Source organism: Hylobates moloch, unplaced genomic scaffold (assembly GCF_009828535.3).
Source record: "Hylobates moloch isolate HMO894 unplaced genomic scaffold, HMol_V3 SCAFFOLD_22, whole genome shotgun sequence".
Lineage (NCBI taxonomy): Eukaryota > Metazoa > Chordata > Mammalia > Primates > Hylobatidae > Hylobates > Hylobates moloch.
Genome location: NW_026652297.1, coordinates 44,037,614 through 44,061,074, shown reverse-complemented (window position 1 = coordinate 44,061,074; position 23,461 = coordinate 44,037,614). Strand labels below are relative to the sequence as shown.

Sequence of the window (23,461 nt, the reverse complement as noted above, 5' to 3'; positions counted from 1 at the left end):
CTGATATCTAAAGACTATACTGAATCCAGAGCTAGACAAATAAAAACAAATTCTATCAGTATAATCATAAAATAACAAAACATTCGAGACAAAAAGGAAATCTTAGAAGCCACCTAGAAAAAGCACATTGAGGGGGGAATAAATAATGATACTGACAACTAAGGTCTCATCAATGACAGTACATGGCACATTACAACAACAGAATATTACAAAACGCTTTCAGAAAAGTCCTTCTCAGCTAGGAGTAACCATTTAAGCTATCATTCAAAATTGAGTGTGGAATAAAAAAAGCATGTTCAGGCATTTAACACAAATGTTGATAATACAGAATCACTAAACTGAAACTAAAAGGGTTGTACTTGAGAAAAAAGGAAATTAAACCCATAATGAAAAAATCAATGGATTCAACAATAAATGTGAGAGCAAAGCAATTGATAAATACGTTTTAAGCTGTTAGCAGGTATTAATTTAATATAAAAATGATTATAATAATAGTAATAATAATAATGGAGGGTAGGGTTCTGTAGGCAAAAACCTGGAAGAAGCTAAAAGCCAAATGACAATAATATGGGAGAGTAATGTTTAGAGTTTGCTGATAAATTGTCAAAGATTCTTCTGTTGCTTAGGAAAAGACTGGAAATATTGAAAGAATTTAGACATTTAAAATAATTACACTAAAGTAGTACTAATGTGACCCATACTGGTGATGGGAACAGGTGGCAGAGAAATTATAGGCAGAAAAGGGTGCGTCTCTGGCGAAAGCGCCACCCTCAAGCCGAAAAGCCTGAAACCACAATCCAAAGAGAGAATTTGTATCACTGTTTTCCTGCTCAAATGTTGCCTTTTCCTAAACTACCCATGGCCCTGCCCCGTCCCATTCTGTGCCTATAAAGACCCCAGACTCAGTTGGCAGAGAGGAGAGGCAGCTGGACGTCGGGGACTATGGCTAGATGTTGGAGAGAAGTGGCTAGACTTCAGAGGGACAGCTTGATGGCATAACTTCAGAGAAGAGTCCAGCCCGAGGTGGTTGGACTTGAGGGAAAGATTTCCTGCCCATCCCCTTTTCAGCTACCCTTCCCGCTGAGAGTCACTTTCATTATTCAATAAAATTCCTCACATTTACCATCTTTCAATTCATTCATGCAATCTCATTTTTCCTGGATGCAAGACAAGAGTTCGGGAGCCGCAAGTGTAGATTCAAAAGGCTGTCACACTGTCCCTTTGCCCTCCCTGGCGGAGAGCAGCAGCCTCACTCGAAAAGGCAGAGGGCCTACTGAGCTGTTAACACTTACACCATCCCAGCTAAAAGAGCACTGTAACACGCCCTCTGGGGTTTTCAGAGTCACAGGCACCCTGCCTGGATGCCGCTGCAGGGCCTGCACAGAGTTCTCTCCTGCGGCGCCCAAAAGTGCTGGCTCTGGCTCCTGCACCTGCTCACCTGCATGCTCCCTCCCGAGTGGTGGAACGCAGTGGGTCCCAGTGAGTGGAGTTTGATCTCGCCCAGCCAGGGCTGAAATGGCCGGCTGGTTCCAGCGCTCCTGCACTCCAGCAGTTCCCACCTCGTTCACCCACGCGCTCCCTCCGATAAGGAGTCAGGGGGCTGAGTAAACGAGGCGCCCCTGTCATGAGTCCCCTGAAGGGGTCAGGGAAATAGCCTGCTTCACTGGAATTCATTCCACTTCTCTGCTTTCTTTGGCTTCAACAACCTTTCCACTGACTTCCCAACAGTTAAAGATTACTCCAAAGATAAATGACATGAAAACTATGGTGGATGTTATATCACTAAAGCACAGCCACCATGTCAAATGATGTCACTAAAATTCAAAGAATAGTTATTCTAAAACGATTCCCTGGTGCACGCTAAGCCAGATGGCTAGTCCAGTGGTTTAGCATTCCAAATTAAACGATGTCTATTGAAATGTACATTTTCCTATGGGTGACGCTATCACCCCTCACTGAATGGAGGTAAATAATCCTGGGAGAGATGCATTATGTTAACAGGGTTTCAGGATGAGAGATGATATATTGAGCAAAGAAGAAATGGAGGAAGCGACAACATCATCATGGATATATGAATGTGTGTGCATGCATGCATGTGCACACATGTATATAGATTTGTCTATGTACCTTTGTGTTTGTGTTTTTGTTGGTTTGGTTGCCTCTGTGTGAAGATCAAAGGTAATCATTCATTCATTCCTTCAACAAATATTTATTGATCACTTATAATACAAGCCGAGCACTCTGCTACATGCTAGCTATACAATGCTGAGCAAGATAGACATAGCCTTTATTATGAGATGACCGAATATAATAAGAGAAAAAGGTCACTGAAGCTTGCTGGGCCTGATCCCTATACGGTAACTCCCTTGGTCACAATAGTGAGAACAGACATGATAATAAAAATCAAAATTTTAAAGATAAACTCATGACTCCAAAGTGTCACTGTAAGGAAGAAAAATAATGAAACAGATTAAAAATGAGCAACGCAGGCATTCTTATTGAAGAGGTAAATTTCTTCTGGAAGAAAAGAAATCATACAACCTTGTTGTGCAGCTTAGAGAGTTTGCCCTGTGGATTTGGATGTGTTTGGGAACAGCAGTGGGCTTGGAGGAACCTAGAAAGAATAACACCAGCCCCCTATAAATGTATATAAAAACGGTAACTCAGAGAGGGAGCAGTAAAAACTTCAAAGCATTTTATATCTGCAGAATGACCCCAAACCCACAATTGCTGAGTGTGAGGAACTAAATACTTACTGGATTATTATAAAAAGACATCACCTTTCAGGAAATGGAGGGGGACATAGTAATGCTGAGAACAATAAAAGATGTGGAATTTTTGTTCCTTTGTGATGTTTTGTTTTTCAACAAATTCTTCCCAAGTGATCTATGTGAGCATTCACTCAGTTATTCATCAGCATACATGTTAGTTTCTAGTTGTGCCATCTCCAAATAAAAAAGTAAACTTGTCCTTTGTGTACTCCAAGAAAAAGAATACAAAAGATCCTTTTTATGAATTAGCTCCTTAAACATTTCACTAAAAATGTTTTCCTTTGTTTCCCAAAAGTAAACTCCCAACACATATTAACTAAACTGCAGGAAAGAAGATATTGTCTTGTTTAGACAAATACTTGCAAGTTACTAGATCAGCAAATAGGTTGTTTTAAGGTATAGTACTTTACTAATTGTGGCTACTCAGTTAATAGTTAGCAAGTAATTGTTAATTATCAATTTGTTCATCTCAATTTTTAACATATACTTATTATATAAAAAAATGCCTCCTAATTCACTTACTTGCTAGTATCAGCTTGACTGCTGCTTTCTGATCTGGTTCTAAAAGAAAGCGAAAAAATAATGCTTCCATATTAATACTAAACACAAATGTGCCTCCATAATGAATGAATGTCGGATCATTTTATAACCTGTGTTAATTCTTCTATACCAAGAATCACCACTGAAGAATAATTTCAAAGGCTACTAAATTAGCATATGCAAACAAGTAAAGTTTTTATTTATTCATATACAATGTCCATAAAAAGTTTAAATTTCAAATCTTCAAGTAAGCAGAGGAACGAGAAAACTGATTTGTTTTTCTCCTTTCACTTTCTAGCACAGAATATATGCTTTATTTTAAATGCCTGATTCTGGCCTTCAGAGTCTATCCGTTGATAAATACATTGCTGTAGGTTGTGATTCAAAATCCACACTAATGTCAAGAAGACTGAACTGATGGGGAGGGGTGGTAATTTCCGCTCCTATCCCACACATAGAGAAATAGTGCAAAAACAACACATACTATTTACTAAAACTTTATGAAAGAAAAGGCCATTTCTAGTGATAGTAAAAGAGAGAGAGAGAATTGAAAATGTGAAAGGTAAATACAAACTAAATCTGAATGACTTTGGGGGTACATAAGTCAGTTTCATAAGCCACATCAGCTTAGCAAGAGTTGAGACTTCCTAGAAAGATGAAGCTGACCTCCTTCTCTAAACCTGGAAGCCCTGAAAAGCTGTACCACCCATGAAATGGGGATAGTAAAAGCTGTGGCCACTAGACACAGAGATGCATTAGGGAAATTGCTTCAGAAGTAGAGATGAAAAATGAACACCAGGAGGCACGGGAACCCTGAGCACTTAAATTGGCTTAGGAATTTGGATGGAAAAATCACCACACAGAGAAACAGTAGCCTTAATTCTTTACACGTATAGGATAAGGACACCACTCCATGCTTCCCATGAATTCCAGTGTAACAGGTAATGTAAAAATTTATCACACGGGAGGGTAAAACATGACCTCCACAAGGAGTCTTCTGCAAAGCACAGTAGGTTTGTTTACACCAGCATCACCACAAACAAGTGAGTAATGCATTGCTCTCTGATGCTGTGATGGCTATATCACTAGGCTGTAGGAATTTCCACCTTCATTATAATCTTGTGAAACTACTGGCATACATGTGGTTTCTCATTTACCAAAACATTGTTATGAAGCACATGGCTCTCCGTGTAACACCAGCTGGGTAACTTCTAGGCACTATACATTCTTTTTCTTTACTAATTATACTTGTCCTGTCTCATTTTAGAATCAGCTATTTTATTCCTTGTTTCCTCAGAAGAGACCTCCAGTAAACATTTATTAAATAAAGAAATGACTAATTTATTAGAAACTAAATTCGACTGTATATTAGCAGTCTGGATTTGAGTGCGTTGCTTTACCAATTGACATTGTTCAAAAATATTTAGAAATAAATTGTGAATAATCAGTAAATTCTTAATTTTCAACATGTATCTTAAAAACATCTTCTAAACTACTTACTGGCTGGCATATGTCTGAGTGCTGCCTTCTGAGCTGGATCTAAAAAAAAAATTGAAAGCAATGTCTCAAGTTAGTACTAAGAAAACTTGCCAACTTCATGAATGAAAATCAGGCCATTTTATAATTAGTATTATCTCTTTAAAAGGCTAATTACTAATAAATAAAATGATGTCCAAAGGTCACTGAACATAGATGCAAATAAATAACATTTTCATTTACCCGTATACCTCATCTATAAGAAGGGCACATTTCAAATCCTGCAATGAGGAGAGTATCTAAAAAACACAGATTTGCTTTTTCTGAACATAGAATATAGATCTGTTCAGAAAAAAACACAAATTAGCTATTTCTAAACATAGAACATAGGTTTGACTTTGAATGATTCTCACCTTCATACCCCAACTTTTGGTTTTTTATTCATTGTTTTAAAAAAGACAATATTTTGTAAATTAAAACCTATACTGCCTCCCAGGCAATCTAGCAGAGTGAGCTGGCAAAACAATTTTCCCTTTCCATTCCTCACATAGAGGAGTGCTGAAAAAAAAAAAATCACACACACAAACATTTGATACACAACTGAGGCTCACAGCAAGGAAAGACTTCTCCTGTTGCCAATAAAAACGATAAAACTGAGAGCTCACAGGGTAAACAGGAGCTGAGGCTGAATGACTTCAGAAGTATCTAAACCTACAGTGCTGCCAGTCATATGAAAGTACATCACATACAATTATGTACAGTACAAAATAAATGATAATGATAATAATAACTGGTTTTGGTTTATGTGTTTACTATCCTATCCTTTTGTTTGTTTGTTTGTTTGTTTGTTTGCTTTTTCAGGTGGAGTCTCGCTCTCTCTCCCAGGCTGGAGTGCAATGTCGAGATCTCGTCTCACTGCAACCTCCGCATCCTGGGCTCAAGCGATTCTCCTGCCTCAGCCTCCTGAGTAGCTGGGATTACAGGAACGTGCCACCATGCCTGGCTAATTTTATTTATTTATTTATTTTTGTATTTTTAGTAGAGACGGAGTTTCACCATGTTGGCTAGGCTAGTTTCGAACTCCTGACCTCAGGTGATCCGCCCGCCTCAGCCTCCCAAAGTGCTGGGATTACAGGAGTGAGCCACTGCGCCAGGCCTATACTGTCCTTTTTATCATTATTTTAGAGTGTACTCCTTTTGCTTATTTAAAGAAAAAAAAAGTTAACTGTGAAACAACCTCAAGCAGGTCCTTCAAGATATATCCAGAAGGTGGCATTGTTATCCTGGCCGATGACAGCTCCAGGTATGTCATTGCTTCTGAAGACCTAAGCTAAAGGAATCCTCCCACCTCAGCCTCCCAAGTAGCTGGGACCACAGACTCATGCCACCATGCCTGGCTAATTTTTTAATTTTTAATTTTTCAGGTGCTCCTCACACCTCAGTCTCCCAAAGTGCTGGGATTACAGGCATGACCCAACACACACAGCCCCTATTCATATTTTTTAACCATAACTTCAGTTCTCGCTATTTTCTAACAGTCTGTGAACTGGACTCCATATTCTCTTTCAGTGTCAAGACACTTAACTGCCCATCTTCAATTTTGTAAAAGTCCAAGACCTTATTTCTTCAAATATTGACTCTTCCCCACTCTAAATTTTCTGTCTCTGAATTCTTTTGTTTCTTAACTGGTCTTTTATATGTTATTATTCTGTTTATGTTGTATTCTGAGTGATTTCCCTAAACAACTTAAAAATAAGAAAATCTTTTTTCAGCTCCTTTATTTCTTGTTTAATGGATTCTATTTGTTTTTTAACCTCTATGCAGATCCTAAGCATTTTTTTGAGGTTTTTCAATTACCTGTATTTCTTTAGATTGCTTTGGCTGTTGGCATTACCACCTTTAGTAGCTTTTTTTTTTTTTTTGTAAGGTTAAGCAGCATTGATTGTCTCATGAGAGTTCTGCATATTTTGCTTTGCGCAGTAGGTTTGCTTACACCACCATCACCACAAACAAGTAAGTAACGCATTGCTCTCTGATGTTGTGTTGATTACAACATCACTAGGCTACAGGAATTTTTCACCTTCATTATAATCTTATGGAACCACCATTATACATGTGGTTTATCATTTACCAAAACATTATTATGCAGCACATGGCTCTATAACACAAGCTAGGTAACTTCTAAGCACTATATATTCTTTTTCTTTACTAATTATACATGTCCTATCTTATTTTAGAATCAGCTATTTTATTCTTTGTTTCCTCAGAAGAGACTTCCAGTAAACATTTATCAAATGAAGAAGACTAATTTATTAGAAACTAAATTAGACTCTATATTAGCAGTCTGGATTTCAGTGCATTGCTTTACCAATTGATGTTCAAAAAAATATTTAGAAATAAATTGTGAATTATCAATTAATTATTAATTTTCAATATGTATCTTAAAAACACCTTCTAACCTACTTACTGGATGGCATATGTCTGAGTGCTACCTTCCGATTTAGATTTTTAAAAAAAATTGAAAATGTCTCATGTTAGTACTAAGAAAACTTGCTAACTTCATTAATGAAAATCAGTCCATTTTATAATCAGTATTATCTCCTTATAAGACTAATTATTAATAAATAAAATATTGTCCAAAGGTCAATGAACACAGATGCAAATAAATAACATTTTTATTTACCCATATACCTCATCCATAAGAAGGGCACATTTCAAATCCTGCAATGAGGAGAGTATCAAAAACACCTAAATTTGCTTTTTCTGATCCCTTCTAAATATATAGATTTGAAGAATATAGATTTGACTTTGAATGTCTGATTCTGACCTTCATAATCCAACTTTTGGTTTTTTATCCATTTTTAAAGAAAAGACTACCTCTGAGGCCAGAGTTTTAATAGCACTGACTTAGAAGGAGCTGAAGCCCCAGGCCTTCAGATGCAGAGATGCTGTAAGTGAACTCTAACTAAACCAGGAGCCAGAAGGGGCCATCTCTCCCATGAAACAGGAATAATAAAATTTCTGACCAGTGGTTTTTGGAATGCAAGAGGGAAATATGCATAAATAGAGAGAAAAATGCATCAAGAAGAGAAGTAGGACTCCCAAGTGTCCAAAAGGTGCAGTTTCAGGACCCCAGTTCACATTCCCACAAATTCTTGAACACCATGCATGGCAAATTTTAAAAAATATTTTTTCTTTAAGAAAGGAAAAATTAAACAACTGGTATGGTTAGGCTTCATGTCCCCACCCAAATCTCATCTTAAATTATAATCCCCATAATCCCCAAGCGTCAAGAGAGAGACCAGGTGGAAGTAATTGAATCATGGTAGTGGTTTCCCCCATGCGTTTCTCATGATAGTGAGTGAGTTCTCATGAGATCTGATGGTTTTATAAGAGGTTCTTCCCCCTCTGCTCGGCACTTCTCCCTCCTGCCGCCTTGTGAAGAAGGTGCCTTGCTTCCCCTTCACCATGATTTAGGTTTCCTGAGGCCTTCCCAGCCATGCTAAACTGTGAGTCAATTAAACCTCTTTCCTTTATAAATTACCCAGTCTTGGGCAGTTCTGTATAGCAGTATGAAAACGGACTAATACAACAACTTACATATATGTCTCCATAACACAGCACACACAGAATTCTCATGGGAAACATCAAAGACACTGAAGATAAAAGAGTCTATCATTATAAACCACTAAGAGTTAATGTCAACACTACACTAAAGCATGAATTCACGCAGCAAGAGCTACAAATGATTTGCTTAAAAAACGCTTTAATCTGAGAATATTTAGACTCCTTATAAAGATCTTTGCAGGAATAGAATCCATAAGTCTAAACCAGGACAGAGAGGAAAGAAAAATTAGAGAAATGAAAGAGTGAACTAAGAAAATTAATCAGAATGTGAGATGCAGAGATTAAAAATATGTGAAAGTTGCAAATACTAAAAGCATACTTCTAATTCTGGCCAAGATGGAGTAAGACTAAATTTACCCTCCTGCCAGAATGTCTAAAAATACAGACAAAATGTATGAAACAATTGATTTCACACGTCGGCTACTACACAGCACAGTGCAGTGAACTTTGAGAGAAGGAAACAAGGTGAGCTCTATGATTGATTCTTCTTACTGCCTAGGGAGAGTTTTCAGGCTGTAGCGCAGTGAGGGAAACTGAGGCAAATCCCAGTAGTATCTCTGAGTTGAGGTGATAGAATTGGGGGCCTAGGAAGGGCAAGGCAGCTAGGGTTCTCAAGGCAGAACACCACAGAAAAAAAGAAAATGCTTAGAAGAAATCCTGAAATTGGCAGAGGGCCCCCCCTCCCCCTTGCATCTTCTGCAGAGTATTGATGAATGCTTGCCAGTGAGGGAACAGCCTGAGCCAGAGTAAAACTATTTATCCAAAATGAACAAAGGGAATAATTTCTTGGGCTCACAGAAGGACAGGAATAGTTTGAGTTCCCACTACCTGAGTTGAATATATAGTAATTCAGAGTAAGATGGATAGAGTTACTCAGAATGGTACTGTCTTTTTATGGGTGACTATTCTGATCCTACTTAACAAAGTTTAAAATCAATGGTGTAAGAATAATTAAAAATTTTTATGCAAAATATACTATTTCCATACTTCTTAACATATATAAAAATTAATTCAAATTAGATATAGATCTAAAGGCAAAACCTAAAACTATGAAACTTTTAGAAGAAATCATAGGAGAAAATCTGTGAACTTGGGTTAGGCAATTATTTCTTAGCTACAGCACCAAAATTATGATCTATAAAAAAAAGAAATTGATACACTGGTTTTATTAAACATTTAAAACATTTGCTGTTTAAAAGATTGCTAAAAGTATTAAAAGACAAGCCTTAGACTGAGATAACATGTTTGCAAATTACATATATAATGATGGACTTATATATTCAGAACACTCAAAATACAACAAACCCATTTCAAAAATCATCAAAAGATTTGAAAAATATGATAAAAAGGAAAATAACCCCATAATTTGAATAGACATTTCTCCAAAGAAAGTATACAGATGGCAAATAACCATATAAAACAATTGTCAACATGATTAAACATTAGAGAAATTCAAATTAAAATTATAATGAGATACCACTACACAATATCAGAATTGGTAAAGTTAAAAAAAAATGAGACCACATATTGACAAGAATGTGGAGAAACTACAACTCTTATACACTAGTGGCTGGAATATAAGATGACAAAACGACTTTGGAAAACATAGCTCTTTCTTTAGAATTTAAACATACACTTACTTTATTACCCAATTATTCTATTCCTGAGTATTAACCAAGAGAAGGAAAGCAGATATTCACATAGAGACTTGTACCTGAATATTCATGTTAAATACAGTAAGAAATTCATCTTCGAAGGTTTAGTTGACTTAAGTTTGCTTGTCCTTTGTTCCCTGCTTTCAAGGCCAGACTTTACTCACTGTGTCCCCCTGCCCTGGTAAACAACCTTCCTGCCAGTCCTTAACTATAGAGCCCACATTCCACATCTGCTACCCACTCTGTAAATTACCTCTCCCATCGCAATGGCTACTCTTGCCGAAACTGATCTTCCCACCTTCCCACCAGTGTAACCGCATTCCTGCACTTTTCAAGTTAGCCAACCAGATTCAGCTTAGATTGTGCGGTCCAACTCCAGCCAATGGAGGCAGGACACAGTAGCAGGGACAAGCTGTGTTAGAAATAAAAATCCCTGCTTTCCTTTGTTCGGGGTGCTCTCATGGCAACCAGACCTATGAGAAGCAGCCTTCTGCAGAAGTAAATTTGCCCTGCTGAGAGATCCTTTGTCTCAGTGCTGGTTCTTCTTTGCGGCACCGAGCATTTGTTTCCAGCGGTTCACAACAGCTTCATTTATAACACCTATAAACTGGAAATAACCCAAATATTCATCAACAGATAAATAGATTTAAAAAAATTAAGGTATATTCATACAGCTGAGTAATTCTCAGCAATAAAAAGGAACAAACTATTGACACACACAAAAGCATGGATAAATATCAAAATAATTATGGTGATGTAAATAATCCAGACAAAGTATATACAATCATATGATATGATTTCATTTATACAAAATTCTAGAAAAGGAACCGTAAATTGTAGTGACAGAAGCAGATTAGTAGTAGTCTGGGATACCAGACTGCAGCCTTTCCCCACCAGCACAGCCTCTCTCCACCCCTTTACCAGTGTGCATGGGCGCATAGAACCCCCACCACCCTGCCAACATGCACAAATGGGAGAACCCCGACCTACCCTGCCTGCATGCACATATACATGGACCCACCACTGGCCCACCCCAGTGCTTTTGCTGGCAGCCCCCATTGGAGGGTTGTTGCCAGCAGACCGCGAACACGTTGGCCTCTCCAGTGCAGCAGGGGTTTAACCTTAAGGGGACAGAGAACAAAGACACAGGCCAGGTCCTAACCCCCCAAGGATAGAGCACATGGCCCAGGAATGCTAATTTGAGCCTTGGCCCCCTGAAAGTATCCAGAAATGAAGCCAATTGCCTGAACCTAACTTATACCACAGTGAAACCCTTAAGGCATCAGAGAATGTAGAAGCAGAAAGCTCCATACAAAAGACAGCAATTTCAAAGATTAAGGGAACATCAGCCCACACAAATGAGAAAGAATCAATGCAAGAACTCCGACAACTCAAAAAGACACAGTGTCTTCTTACCACCAAACAACCACAGTAGCTCTCCAGCTATCATTCTTAACTAGACTGAAATGGCTATAATGACAGACATATAATGCTAAATCTGGATGGCAAGGAAGATCATTGACATACAGAAGGTCAAAACTCAAGCTAAGGAACACAGCAACATGGTCCAAGAGTTAAAAGATGACATAGCCATTTTAAGAGAAAAATAAACTGAACTTCTGGAAATGAAAAATTCACCACAGGAATTTCATAAAGCAATTGAAAGCATTACAACAGAATAGACTATGCTGAGGAAAGAATCTCAGAGCTTGAAGACCATTTCTTTGAAACAACACAGGCAGACTAGAAAAAAGAAAAAATAATTTTTTAAATGAACAAAATATCAGAGCAATATGTGATTACATAGAGACCAAACCTGGGACTCGTTGGCATTCCTGAAAGAGATGAAGAGAAAGCAAGCAAATTGGAAAACATATTGGAGGATATTTCCACGAAAATTTTCCCAACCTCACTAGAGATGTTGACGTGCAAATTCAAGATATTCAGGGAACCTCTGTGAGATACCATAGAAGATGACCATCCCCAAGACATACAGTCATCAGATTCTCCAAAGGCAATGTGAAAGAATAAATCTTAAAGGCAGCTTGGGAGAAGGGGCAGGTCACCTACAAAGGGAACCCCAACAGGCTAACAGCAGAATTTTCTGCAGAAACCTTACAAGTCAGAAGAGATTGGGGACCTATATTCAGCATCCTTAAAGAAAAGAAATTTCAACCAAAAATTTTATATACAGCCAAACTAAGCTTCACAAGCAGAGGAAAAATAAAATCTTTTTCAAACAAGCCAATGCTAAGGGAATTTGTTACCACCATACCTACCTTATAACAGGTCCTTAAGGGAGAGCAAAACATGGAAAGGGAAGACCATTACCTGCCACCACAAAATCATACTTACATGCATAGCCCCCTGATACTATAAAGCAAATATCTAATCAAATCTATATAACAACCAGCTACCTGCCACCACAAAATCATCCTTACATGCATAGCCCTGACATTATAAAGCAAATATATAATCAAATCTATATAACAACCAGCTACCTGCCACCACAAAATTGTACTTACATGCATAGCCCCCTGACACTATAAAGCAAATATATAATCAAATCTACGTAACAACCAGCTAACAACATAATGACAGGATCAAATCTTCACATAACAATATTAACATTGAATGTAAATGGGATAAATGCCCCACTTAAAGACACAGAGTGGCAAAGTGTATAAAGAAGCAAGATCCAACTACATGCTGTCTTCAAAAGACCATCTCACCTGCAATGACGCCCATAAGCTCAAAGTAAAGGGAAGGAGAAAGATCCATCAAGCAAACAAAGTACAAAAAAGAGCAGAAGTTGCTTTCTTATTTAAGATAAAACAAACTTTAAACCAAAAACAATAAAAAGGACAAAGAAGAGCATTACATAATGATAAAGGGTTCAATTCAACAAGAAGACTTAATGATCCTAAATATATATGGGCCCAACAGTGTAACACCTGGATTCATAAAACAAGTTCCTAGAGACCTGCGAAGAGATGTTGAGAACCACACGATAATAGTGTGGGAGACTATTTCAGTGGGAGACTTCAACACCCCACTGAAAGTGTTATGCAGATCATTGAGGCAGAAAACTAACAAAGGTATTTGGGACCGAAACGCGGCACTCGACCAAGTAGACCTAACAGACATCTACAAAATACTCCACCCAACAACACTACAATATAAATTCTTCACATCGGCACATAGCACATACTCAAAGAAAGACCACATGCTCAGTCACAAAGCACTTCTCAAAAAATTCTTAGAAACCTAAATCATACCAATGACACTCTCAGACCACAGAGCAATAAAAACAGAAATCAATGCCAAGAAATTTCAAAACCATACAATCACATAGAAATTAAACAACCTGCTCCTGAATGACCTTTTGGTAAATAATGAAATTAAGGCAGAAATAAAAAATTCTTTGAAACTAATATAAACAAACATATAACATAACAGAAACTCTGGGACACAGCTAAAGTAGTATTAGGAGGAAAGTTTATAGTGCTAAATGCATACATCAAAAAGTTAGAAAGATCTCAGGTTAACAACCTAACATCGCACCTAGAAGACCTAGAAAAACAAGAGCAAACCAACCCCAAAGCTAGAAGAAAATAAATAGCAAAATCCAAACTGAACTGAATGAAATTGAGACACAATAATCCAGAGAAAAGATCAATAAAACTGAAAGTTACTTTTTTAAGGAACAAATAAGATTGATAGACCACTAGCTAGATTAATTTAAAAAGAGATGATCCAAATAAACACACTAGGAAATGACCAAAGTGACTTTACCTCTGACCCCACAGAAATTTTTAAAAATCTTCAGAAACTATTACAAACACCTCTATACACACAAACTAGAAAATCTAGAAGAAACAGATAAATACCTAGAAACACACAACCTACCATGATTGAACCATGAAGAAATTGAAATCTTACACAGATAAGTTACAAGTATTATGCTCACTACCTGGGGGATGAAATCATTTATATACCAAACCCCAGTGATACACAATTTAACCCTGTAACAAACATGCACATGTACCCCCTGAACCTAAATTAAAATTTGAAAAAGAAAAACAAAGTGGTAAGCTGAGGATAGACAGGAAATGGGAGGGAAAGGCCAAGGAAAGGAATTACAAAGGGAAATAAGAAATTTCTTGAGGGTTACAGATACCTTTACATCTTGATTATGTCGATGGTTTAATGGGTGTTACCTTTCAAATTATCAAAACATCAAATTATACACTGAAAATATGTGCAAATTATTGTATATCAACTATATATCAATAAAACAATATATTTAAAAGAGAGCAAACTATTGATACACATAATAACATGGATGGATTTCAAATATATTAGCTATGGTATAGAAACCAGACTGGAAAGACTGCATAATGTATTAATCCATTTATACAAAGTTCTGATGGGCAAAACTGTAGGCACAGAAAACAGATCCACCAGTGCCCAGAGCTGGAGTGGGGTGAGACAAAACTTTTTGGATGACAGAACTGCTCTATATTTTACTGAGCTAGTGGTATGTGTATATATTTGCTAAACTCGTAACACTGCACACACTAAAAAATAATGAATTTCATGATATGTAAATTATACCCCAGTTTTTAAAAGCCCTGTTCCAATTGCAAAAGAAAAACAATGAAAAGGAAGAAAAGAAGATGAAGAAAAAGGAGGAAATAGAGAACATCCACCACCACGACCATGGAGGCTAGAATGGGGACACTGAAGTACAGGAAGTTCAGAAGGAGAAAAAAAGGCAGAATGGGGAAGTCAATTATTGCAGAGATAAGGGCTGAAAACTTTCATAACTTATAGAAAAATAAAGTTTAGGTATAAAGATAAAAGTGAATTGATTAGACTGATAGCAGACATCCCATAAACAGTACATGCTAAAATTTAAAGGCATATCCTTAAAAGGCTTACAAAAATAACTGTTCACCTAAAGTTCCATACCCATATAACCTATAATTAAATATTGAACATAAAACAAAAAAATTCAGCAATAAACATCAGATTATTACACATAGAACATCACTGTAATGTACTTCCTCCAGAATAAAATGGAACCTATAGCAAATATATGCAAACTGAATAAATAGAAGAAATGGATAAATTCCAAGAAAGATACAACATATCAAGACTGAATCGTAAACAGAACACCTCACCAAGCCTGGTGCCTCACACCTGTAATCCCAGCACTTTGCAAAGCCAAGATGGGCAGATCACTTGAGGCCAGGAGTTTGAGACCAGCCTGGCCAACATGGTGAAACCCCATCTGTATTAAAAATTAAAAAAAAATAGCCAGGCATGGTGGGGCGCACCTGTTGTCCCAGCTACTCTGGAGGATGAGGCCCGAGAATCACTTGAACCCGGGAGGGGGAGGTTGCAGTGAGTCTAAAACACACTACTGTACTCCAGCCTGGGCGACAGAGCAAGAGAAAAAGAAAGGATGGTAGGAAAGAAAGAGAGAAGGAGAGAGAGGGAGTGAAAGAGAGAGAGGGAGAAAGAGGGGAAGAGAGAAAGAGGGGAAGGGAGGGAGGGATGGAGGGAAGGAGGGAGGTAGGAAGGGAGGGGAACATCTGAACATATCAAATAAGAAGTAGAAGATTACATGAATAATCAAAAATTCCCAACTACAAAAGGCCCTGAATAGCCAAACAATCCTGAGAAAAAAAGAGTAAAGCTGGAAGAATTGTACTACCAGACTCAAAATATACTACAAAGCTGAGAAACCAAAACAGCATGATACTGGCATGAAAACAGACACTTACACTAATGGAACAGAAGAGAGTACCCAGAAATTAATCCACATATCTACAGCCAATTGAATTTTGACAAGGTGCCAAGAATATTCATTGGAGAAAGGGCAGTCTCTTCATTAAATAGCCCTGGGGAAAACTGGATATCCACATGCATAGGAATGAAACTGGACCCCTACCTCGCAACCTATACCAAAAACAACAACAACAACAACAACAACAACAACTCATAATGGATCAAAGGCCTACATATAAAATCCAAAATAATGAAACTCATAGAAGAAAACATAGGGGAAATGATCGGGACATTGATCTGGGAAAAGATTTTATAAATAAGACTTCAAAAGCACAGGTGACAAAAGCAAAAATAAACAAATGGGATTATATCAAATTAAAAAGCGTCTGCACAGCAAAAGAAACAATCAGCATAGTGAAAAGACAACCTACAGAATATGAGAATATATTTGAAAACTGCTGGATTAATACCAAGAACATACAATGATTTCAAATAGCTCAACAGGAAAAAGCAAACAATTAGATTTAAAAATGGGCAGATAAACTGAACAGACATTTCTCAAAAGGAGACACACAAATGGCCAACAAATGTGAGAAAAATGTTCAACATCACTAATAATCATAGAAATGCAAATCAAAACCACAGTGAGGTATTCTCTCACCCCAGTTAGTATGGCTTTTATCAAAAAGACAAAAAAAAAATAACAGATGCTGGCAAGAATGCAGAGAAAAGGGACACTGTTGATGGGAATGTAAACTAGGATAGCCACTATGGAGAACAGCAGGGCAGCTCCTCAAAAAACAACAAATACAACTACCATATGAACCAGCAATCCCACCACTGGGTATTTATCCAAAGGAAAGGAAACCATTGTATCGAAGAGACATTTGCACCGCCATGTCTACTGCAGCACTATTTATAATAGTCAAGATACGGAATCAACCTGTTTCCAACAACAGATGGATAAAGAAAATGCGGTGTAGATACACAATGAAATATCATTTAGCCATGAAAATAAAATCCTGTCATTCACCACAACACAGATGGAACTGAAGTATGTTGTTAAGTGAAATAAGCCAGGAACAGAAAGTTAAACACTGCATGTTCTCACTCATATGTGGAAGCTAAAAAAAAAGTTGATCTCAGAAGTAAAATGTAGAATAGATACTAGAGGCTGTGAAGGTTAGGGGGAAGGGAGGAATAAGGAAAGATTTGTTAAAGTCTACAAAGTTACAGCGAGATATGAGAAAAAAGTTCTAATTCTTTATATCACTGTAGGATGACTATAGTTAACAATAATATATAGTTTCAAATAGCTAGAAGGAGGACACTGACTCCTCCCAATACAAAGAAATATTTGAGATGATATATCTGCTAATTACCTTGATCTGATCACTATACATTATATATACTGAAACATCCCTGTGTGCCCCATGGATATGTACAATTATTATTTGGAAAACTTAAAAATATATGAAAAATAAAACTTGCAATTAAAAAAAATCTCCCAACAAAGAAAAAAACAGAACCAGATGGTTTAACTGGTAAATTCTACCAAACTTTTATAATTGAATTAATACTAATCCTTCTCAGACTTCTCCAAAAAACTGAAGAGTAGGGAACAATTTCAAATACATTTTATAAGGCCAGCATTACTCTGATACCAAAGTTAGACAAGGACATTACAAGAAAAGAAAATAATAGGCCAATATCCTTGATTAACATAGATGTAAAAATCCTCAACAAAATACTAGTGAACTGACTTTAACAGAACATTATAAGGATCATATACCATGATCAAGTGGGGTTTACATTTGTGATGCAAGGATGGCTGAAAATACACTCAATAGATACAGGAAACAAAATTCAACATATTTAATTAAAACTCGCAACAGTTCGTCATAGAAGAAATATACCTCAACATAACAAAAGCCATGTATTACAAGCCCACAGCTACATTAAACTTAACAATGAAAAGCTATCAATAAAAGTTTTGGTCTAAGATCAAGAATAAAACAAGAAGCCCCTCTCGCCATTTCTATTCAGCATAGTACTAGAAGGCCTAGCCACAGGAATTAGGCAAGAAATAAGAAAAAAAGGACATCCAAATTGAATAGGAAGAAGTCGTCCCTGTTTTCAGATGACATGACCTTATATGTAAAAAACTTGACATTTGCTAAGGGAGTAGATCTTAAGTGTTGTCACTACATACACAAAAAGAGGTAATTATATGAGGTGATGGATGTGTTAATTACAGTAATTGTGATAATCATTTTACAGCATATACATATATCAGGCAAATCATCAATTTTTATTTGTCAATCATACCACAATAAATCTAAGGGAAAAAAAGATAATTGAACCTAGAATGAAAAAGTAGGATTCCAAAAGGAATTATGATTGTGGTGTTGGTAAACAAATCACATGATAAAATGTGGTAATACTATACACACACATAATGAATGCATACAAACACTAGCAAATCTGAATAAGATCTTTAGTTGTATTAAAAGTATTGTACCAATACCATTATACTGGCTGTGGAAATGCAGTGTGTAAGATGTTATCATTGGAAAAAGCTGGGCAAAGTGTACATGAGAGCCCTGTGCAATTTTCGCAACTTTTTGTCCTTAAATTATTTCAAAACAAAACAATTTTTAGAAAAGGAATGGTGAGGCCGGGCGCAGTGGCTCACGCTTGTAATCCCAGCACTTTGGGAGGCCGAGGCAGGCGGATCACGAGGTCAGGAGATCGAGACCACTGTGAAACCCCGTCTCTACTAAAAATACAAAAAAATTAGCCAGGTGTGGTGGCGGGCGCCTGTAGTCCCAGCTACTCGGAGAGGCTGAGGCAGGAGAATGGCGTGAACCCAGGAGACGGAGCTTGCAGTGAGCCGAGATTGTGCCACTGCACTCCAGCCTGGGCGACAGAGCCAGACTCCGACTCAAAAAAAAAAAAAAAAAAAAAGAAAAGGAATGGTGAGTAAGACTGGGAAATATACTGGAAAATCCTAGTATTCACTGACTAAACATAAAGATGATAATAACAAAAATAACACTGACTTATTTGGGAGAAATTTGAAACTCAAATGACAAACACTGAAAATGGAAGGAGTTAAATGACTGAAGTCCTTGGGTTATTTCCAAGAAGACTATATGTAATGATTAAATTTAGACATTATATAATATTAACTACAAATGCTAAAATTTAAAGAAAATCACTAAAACAAAAACAGAATACAAAAATATCCAAGGAGTTAAAGAAAAAAAAGAGAACAGAAAAATGAAACCATTCGAGACCAGCCTGGCTGACAAGGAGAAACCCCGTCTCTACTAAAAATACAAAAAATTAGCCAGGCATGGTGGTGCACGCCTGTAATACCAGCTTCTGGGGAGGCTGTGGCAGAAGAATCACTTGAACCCGGGGAGCTAAGGTTGCAGTGAGCCAAGATCGCGCCTCTGCACTCCAGCCTGGGCAACAAGAGCGAAGCTTTGTCTCAAAAAAAAAAAGAGAGAAAGAAAAATGAAACCAAGAAAATAGATTATAGAAAAAGAAAAAAAATACCAAAAAACATGGTAAATAGGAAAAAAATAGGATGGCAAATTTCAGCCTAAACATATGTCATCATGGATTAAGCATATGAGCATAACAAACTCCATTAGTGCATTTCATATAAAGGCACCAGCTAAATGCAAACACAGATTGAGAAAAAAAACGAAAAAAGATGTACCAGGTAAATGTCATTTTTAAAGAGAAAGTTGATATAGTAATCTAAAACAGTGAAAATTGTATTTAAGATATGATTAGTAATGATGAAAGGAAAATACACTAAGAAAATTTAACTAAAATAAACATTATGCATTTAGTCACTGCCTCAGAATATCTAAAGCGAAAATTTCAACAATCAGAGGGAAAGCTACAACCCAGTGAAAATTTTACTTTTCCTCTCAACAGAAGACAAAGTATCAAATGGACAGGAAAAAAAAACCCAGTATGTATAAAAATGATTTGAAACAACACAATTTAAAAGTTCGTCCTAAAAACATTGGAGGACATCTACCAAGCTTACACATTTATAAAAATTTACTTCATTTTTTGTTCCAACATTTAAGAGAATCACATAGACAAGTTGCTCAAAATAAGCTAATAAAATTAGAAAATTATTTTTAAAACAATGAAAATAAATCATATAATTGAAAACTAAAGACTACAGTTGATTCATCACTTAAACAGAAATCCTGCTAGATTTTTCAAATTTTTTTTAACTGAATGTCGACTATCATTTAAAAACTGGAGAGTGTAAAGAAAATGATATATATAAGGAGAAGGTTTTTGCCATTAAAGTATTTCTTATTTTAGAAAATAAGAAAGGTTGAAAATTAATAAAGAAAGCCTTAAAATCAAGAAATCTAGAGTTACAACAGAGCAAAGGTAAAAAGACCAGAAAGGAGGAAAAAGAGCAAAACTTGATATAAAAAAACAATAGAAATAGAGACCTCAATGAAACCAAAAGTTATATATTTCAAATTACTAATAAAATAAAAACACCTCTGAGGGGACTGCTCATGAAAAAGAAAAAAAAAAGACAAAACAAACAAACCAAAATTGAAAAGGAAATGCATCTGCAGAGAAAGTATAGCTATTTAAAATTATACATAAAACAATACTAGGTAGGTTATGGGATATGGATAACGCCACATGTATTAAAAACATGTAAGATACACAAACATTCAGTGTAGACATCTACCGGGAGGGAAGAGGATCATACCAGAAGGAATTGCAGCTGCAAATACAGTGGCTTATTTTATAAAAGAAACAAGAAAAATATTAACATCTGTTTATTTCCCATTGTGGGCAAGAGGATGTTTGTCATGTTGTTCTCTGTCTTAGTGTTTGAATTATTTCTTGAAAAATAAAAATGTAATAATCTAAATTATAAATTTCCCTTCTGAAAATTTAACCCAAAGAATATTTTTAAAATTATCTCTTATATGAGCCAGCAATGTGAATTAAAATATTTAGTCTGTAGTAAGGCCCAGAAATCTGCATTTTTAATAAATACTTCTGTTGTAGATGATACAGATCATCCCCTTTGATAAGAAAAGAACAGATATTACATATTTGACTTCTTCCTCTCTCAACTAACAGTTCAATGACTTTGGCAAACTATGTAAACTACACTTCCAAATCTTTGTGTCTTAAAAACAGGTATCCATGGCTACCACATAAAATTAAATGACATATTGATGTAATACTCAAAATCCCAGTGATATGTAAAGTATTGCTGCTGCTCGTGATATTGTCTTACATATAACTAGATTCTAATGGTACTAATGTTTAACTTCAGAACACAAATGCAATTTACTCGCTACTTGGGAATTCCTCTTCCTTGGTGAACCACTTTTTCAACTGTTTCCTTGCCAAAACTATTGCGGTTGTTACAATGAGAATAGGAAGAGCAATCAGGAAACCTAGAAGCCAGGTGTTTTCAGTCTTCCCAGACGCTCTTTCCATGATTGAACCTAAAAACAGAAATACAGAAAAAATCAAAATAAAAAATTAAACTATCTACTTTCACTTTCAAGTTGCAACACATTCATTAAAATGTTCTGAATTTGTATTGTTATTCAAGGAACATGGAAAAAATCATTATAGAATTGTAATCATAATCCTTGGGGCTATCTCTACAACCTTTCATTCTAAAAGCATGGAAACCAAGTTTTGGAAAGTTCAAAAGTATTCAAGTCTCACAGCAGCTACAGCAAAATCTCACTATAACCCTCTAAGTAGGGATAAAAAAATTCAGTGATATACAACGTGGGATTGTGTAATTGCACGGTTATCCAAAAATGCAATCTTACAAGGTGCATTATCAAAGGAATTCAGTGTATTTGTGTACATCCTATTTTTCTTTGGTAGATTGTTGGCTTTTGGCCTTGGGGATCATGTTTATAAATGGGGTCATTGCAATGCTACTAAAAGGGCACTGGCATAAAAATTAGAAGAATTGATTCCTAATCCTAATTCTGTCCCTTGCTATCACTGGATACATAGACCTAAACATATTCTCTAAATTCCATGAGGAGAAGAACTTCATTTTGCTCACTGTACATCCCCAGTGTGTAGACTAGCACCTGGACCTTGCGTATATTAAGAGTTCAATAAACATTTGCTAACTCAATAAATGAATTAATGACAGAAATGGAAGCTGTGGGGCACAAATAGTATAATATGCCAGCATCACTTCTGTCATCTCCTAAGCAGAAATTGACGGATTTTTCTGATTTAAATGATAAACTCCTTCAGAGTAAAATCTTGTCTTCTATTTCATTTCTTCTATAACAGAAACACAGTAACAGTACTAGACACAGAGCAAATGTCGTTTGTTTAGAGCTGAGGTCACAGGATTGGTCATAAAGCTGAGGAAGAGAGGTTGAAAATATTCTAAAAGATAAAGTCAATGACATCAGTAAAGAGAAATTTTAAAAGGTATTCAGCTTGAATTATGATATTTTAATGTTAGAAAAAAGAGCAAGACAAGATCAGGCACATTCAGGCTGGTATGGCCATAGACAATAAGGCTATAGTCACCAAAACAGCATGGTACTGATATAAAAATAGACACAGAGACCAGTGGAATGGAATAGGGAATCCAGAAATAAAGCCAAGTACGTACAGCCAACTGATCTTCAACAAAGCAAACAAAAACATAAAATGGGGAAAGGACACCCTATTCAACAAATGGCACTGGGATAACTGGCAAGCCATATGTAGAAGAATTAAACTGGATCCTCATATCTCACCTTATACAAACACCAACTCAAGAGGGATCAAAGACTTAAATTTAAGACCTGAAACCATAAAATTTCTAGAATATAACATCAGAAAACTATTCTAGACATTGGCTTAGGCAAAGCGTTCATGAGCAAGAACCCAAAAGCAAATGCAACAAAAACAAAGACAAATAGAAGGGACTTAATTTAAAAGCTTCTGCGAAGCAAAAGATATAATCAGCAGAGTAAACAGACAACCCACAGAGTGGGAGAAATCTTCACAAACTGTGCATCTTCCAAAGAACTAATATCCAGAATTTATAAGGAACTCAAATCAGCAAGAAAAAAAGGAATTCCATCAAAAAATGGGCTAAGGACATGAATAGGTAACTCTCAAAGAAGATATACAAATGGCCAACAAACATATGAAAAAATGCTCAACATCACTAATGATCAGGGAAATGCAAATCAAAACCACAATGCAATACCACCTTACTCCTGCAAGAATGGTCATAATTTAAAAATCAAAAAATAATAGATGTTGGCATGGATGTGCTTAAAGGGGAGCGCTTTTACGCTGTTGGTGGGAATGTAAGCTAGCACAACCACTATGAAAAACAGTATGGCAATTTCTTGAAGAACCAAAAGTAGATCTACCATTTGATCCAGCAATCCCACTATTGGAAATCTAACCAGAGGAAGTCATTATATAAAAAGTCATTACATAAAAAGACACTCACACAAATGTTTATAGCAGCACAATTTGCAATTGCAAAAATATGGAACCAGCCCAAATGCCCATCAATCAGTGAGTGGATAAAGA

General features: G+C 36.4%; 1 protein-coding gene across 3 annotated transcripts in view; it reads right to left on the bottom strand.

Annotated features, from left to right (window-relative positions):
* ADAM32 (ADAM metallopeptidase domain 32) overlaps positions 1–23,461 on the bottom strand; it is a 175,602-nt gene that overhangs the window by 5,399 nt on the left and 146,742 nt on the right. The window contains exons 17-20 of one of the 3 annotated variants that reach the window (XR_009211618.1): positions 21,231–21,387; positions 4,812–4,850; positions 3,294–3,332; positions 2,548–2,614 (exon numbers count right to left, since the gene is read on the bottom strand). Coding sequence is in view for 1 of the 3 variants with exons in the window: in XM_058433535.1 (XP_058289518.1) it covers positions 3,294–3,332; positions 4,812–4,850; positions 21,231–21,388 (236 nt within the window). In the remaining 2 variants the exon portion in view is untranslated. Of the gene's footprint in view, positions 1–2,547; positions 2,615–3,293; positions 3,333–4,811; positions 4,851–21,230; positions 21,389–23,461 lie in introns of those variants that run through there. The other 2 variants (XM_058433535.1, XR_009211619.1) reach the window with 2 other exon arrangements.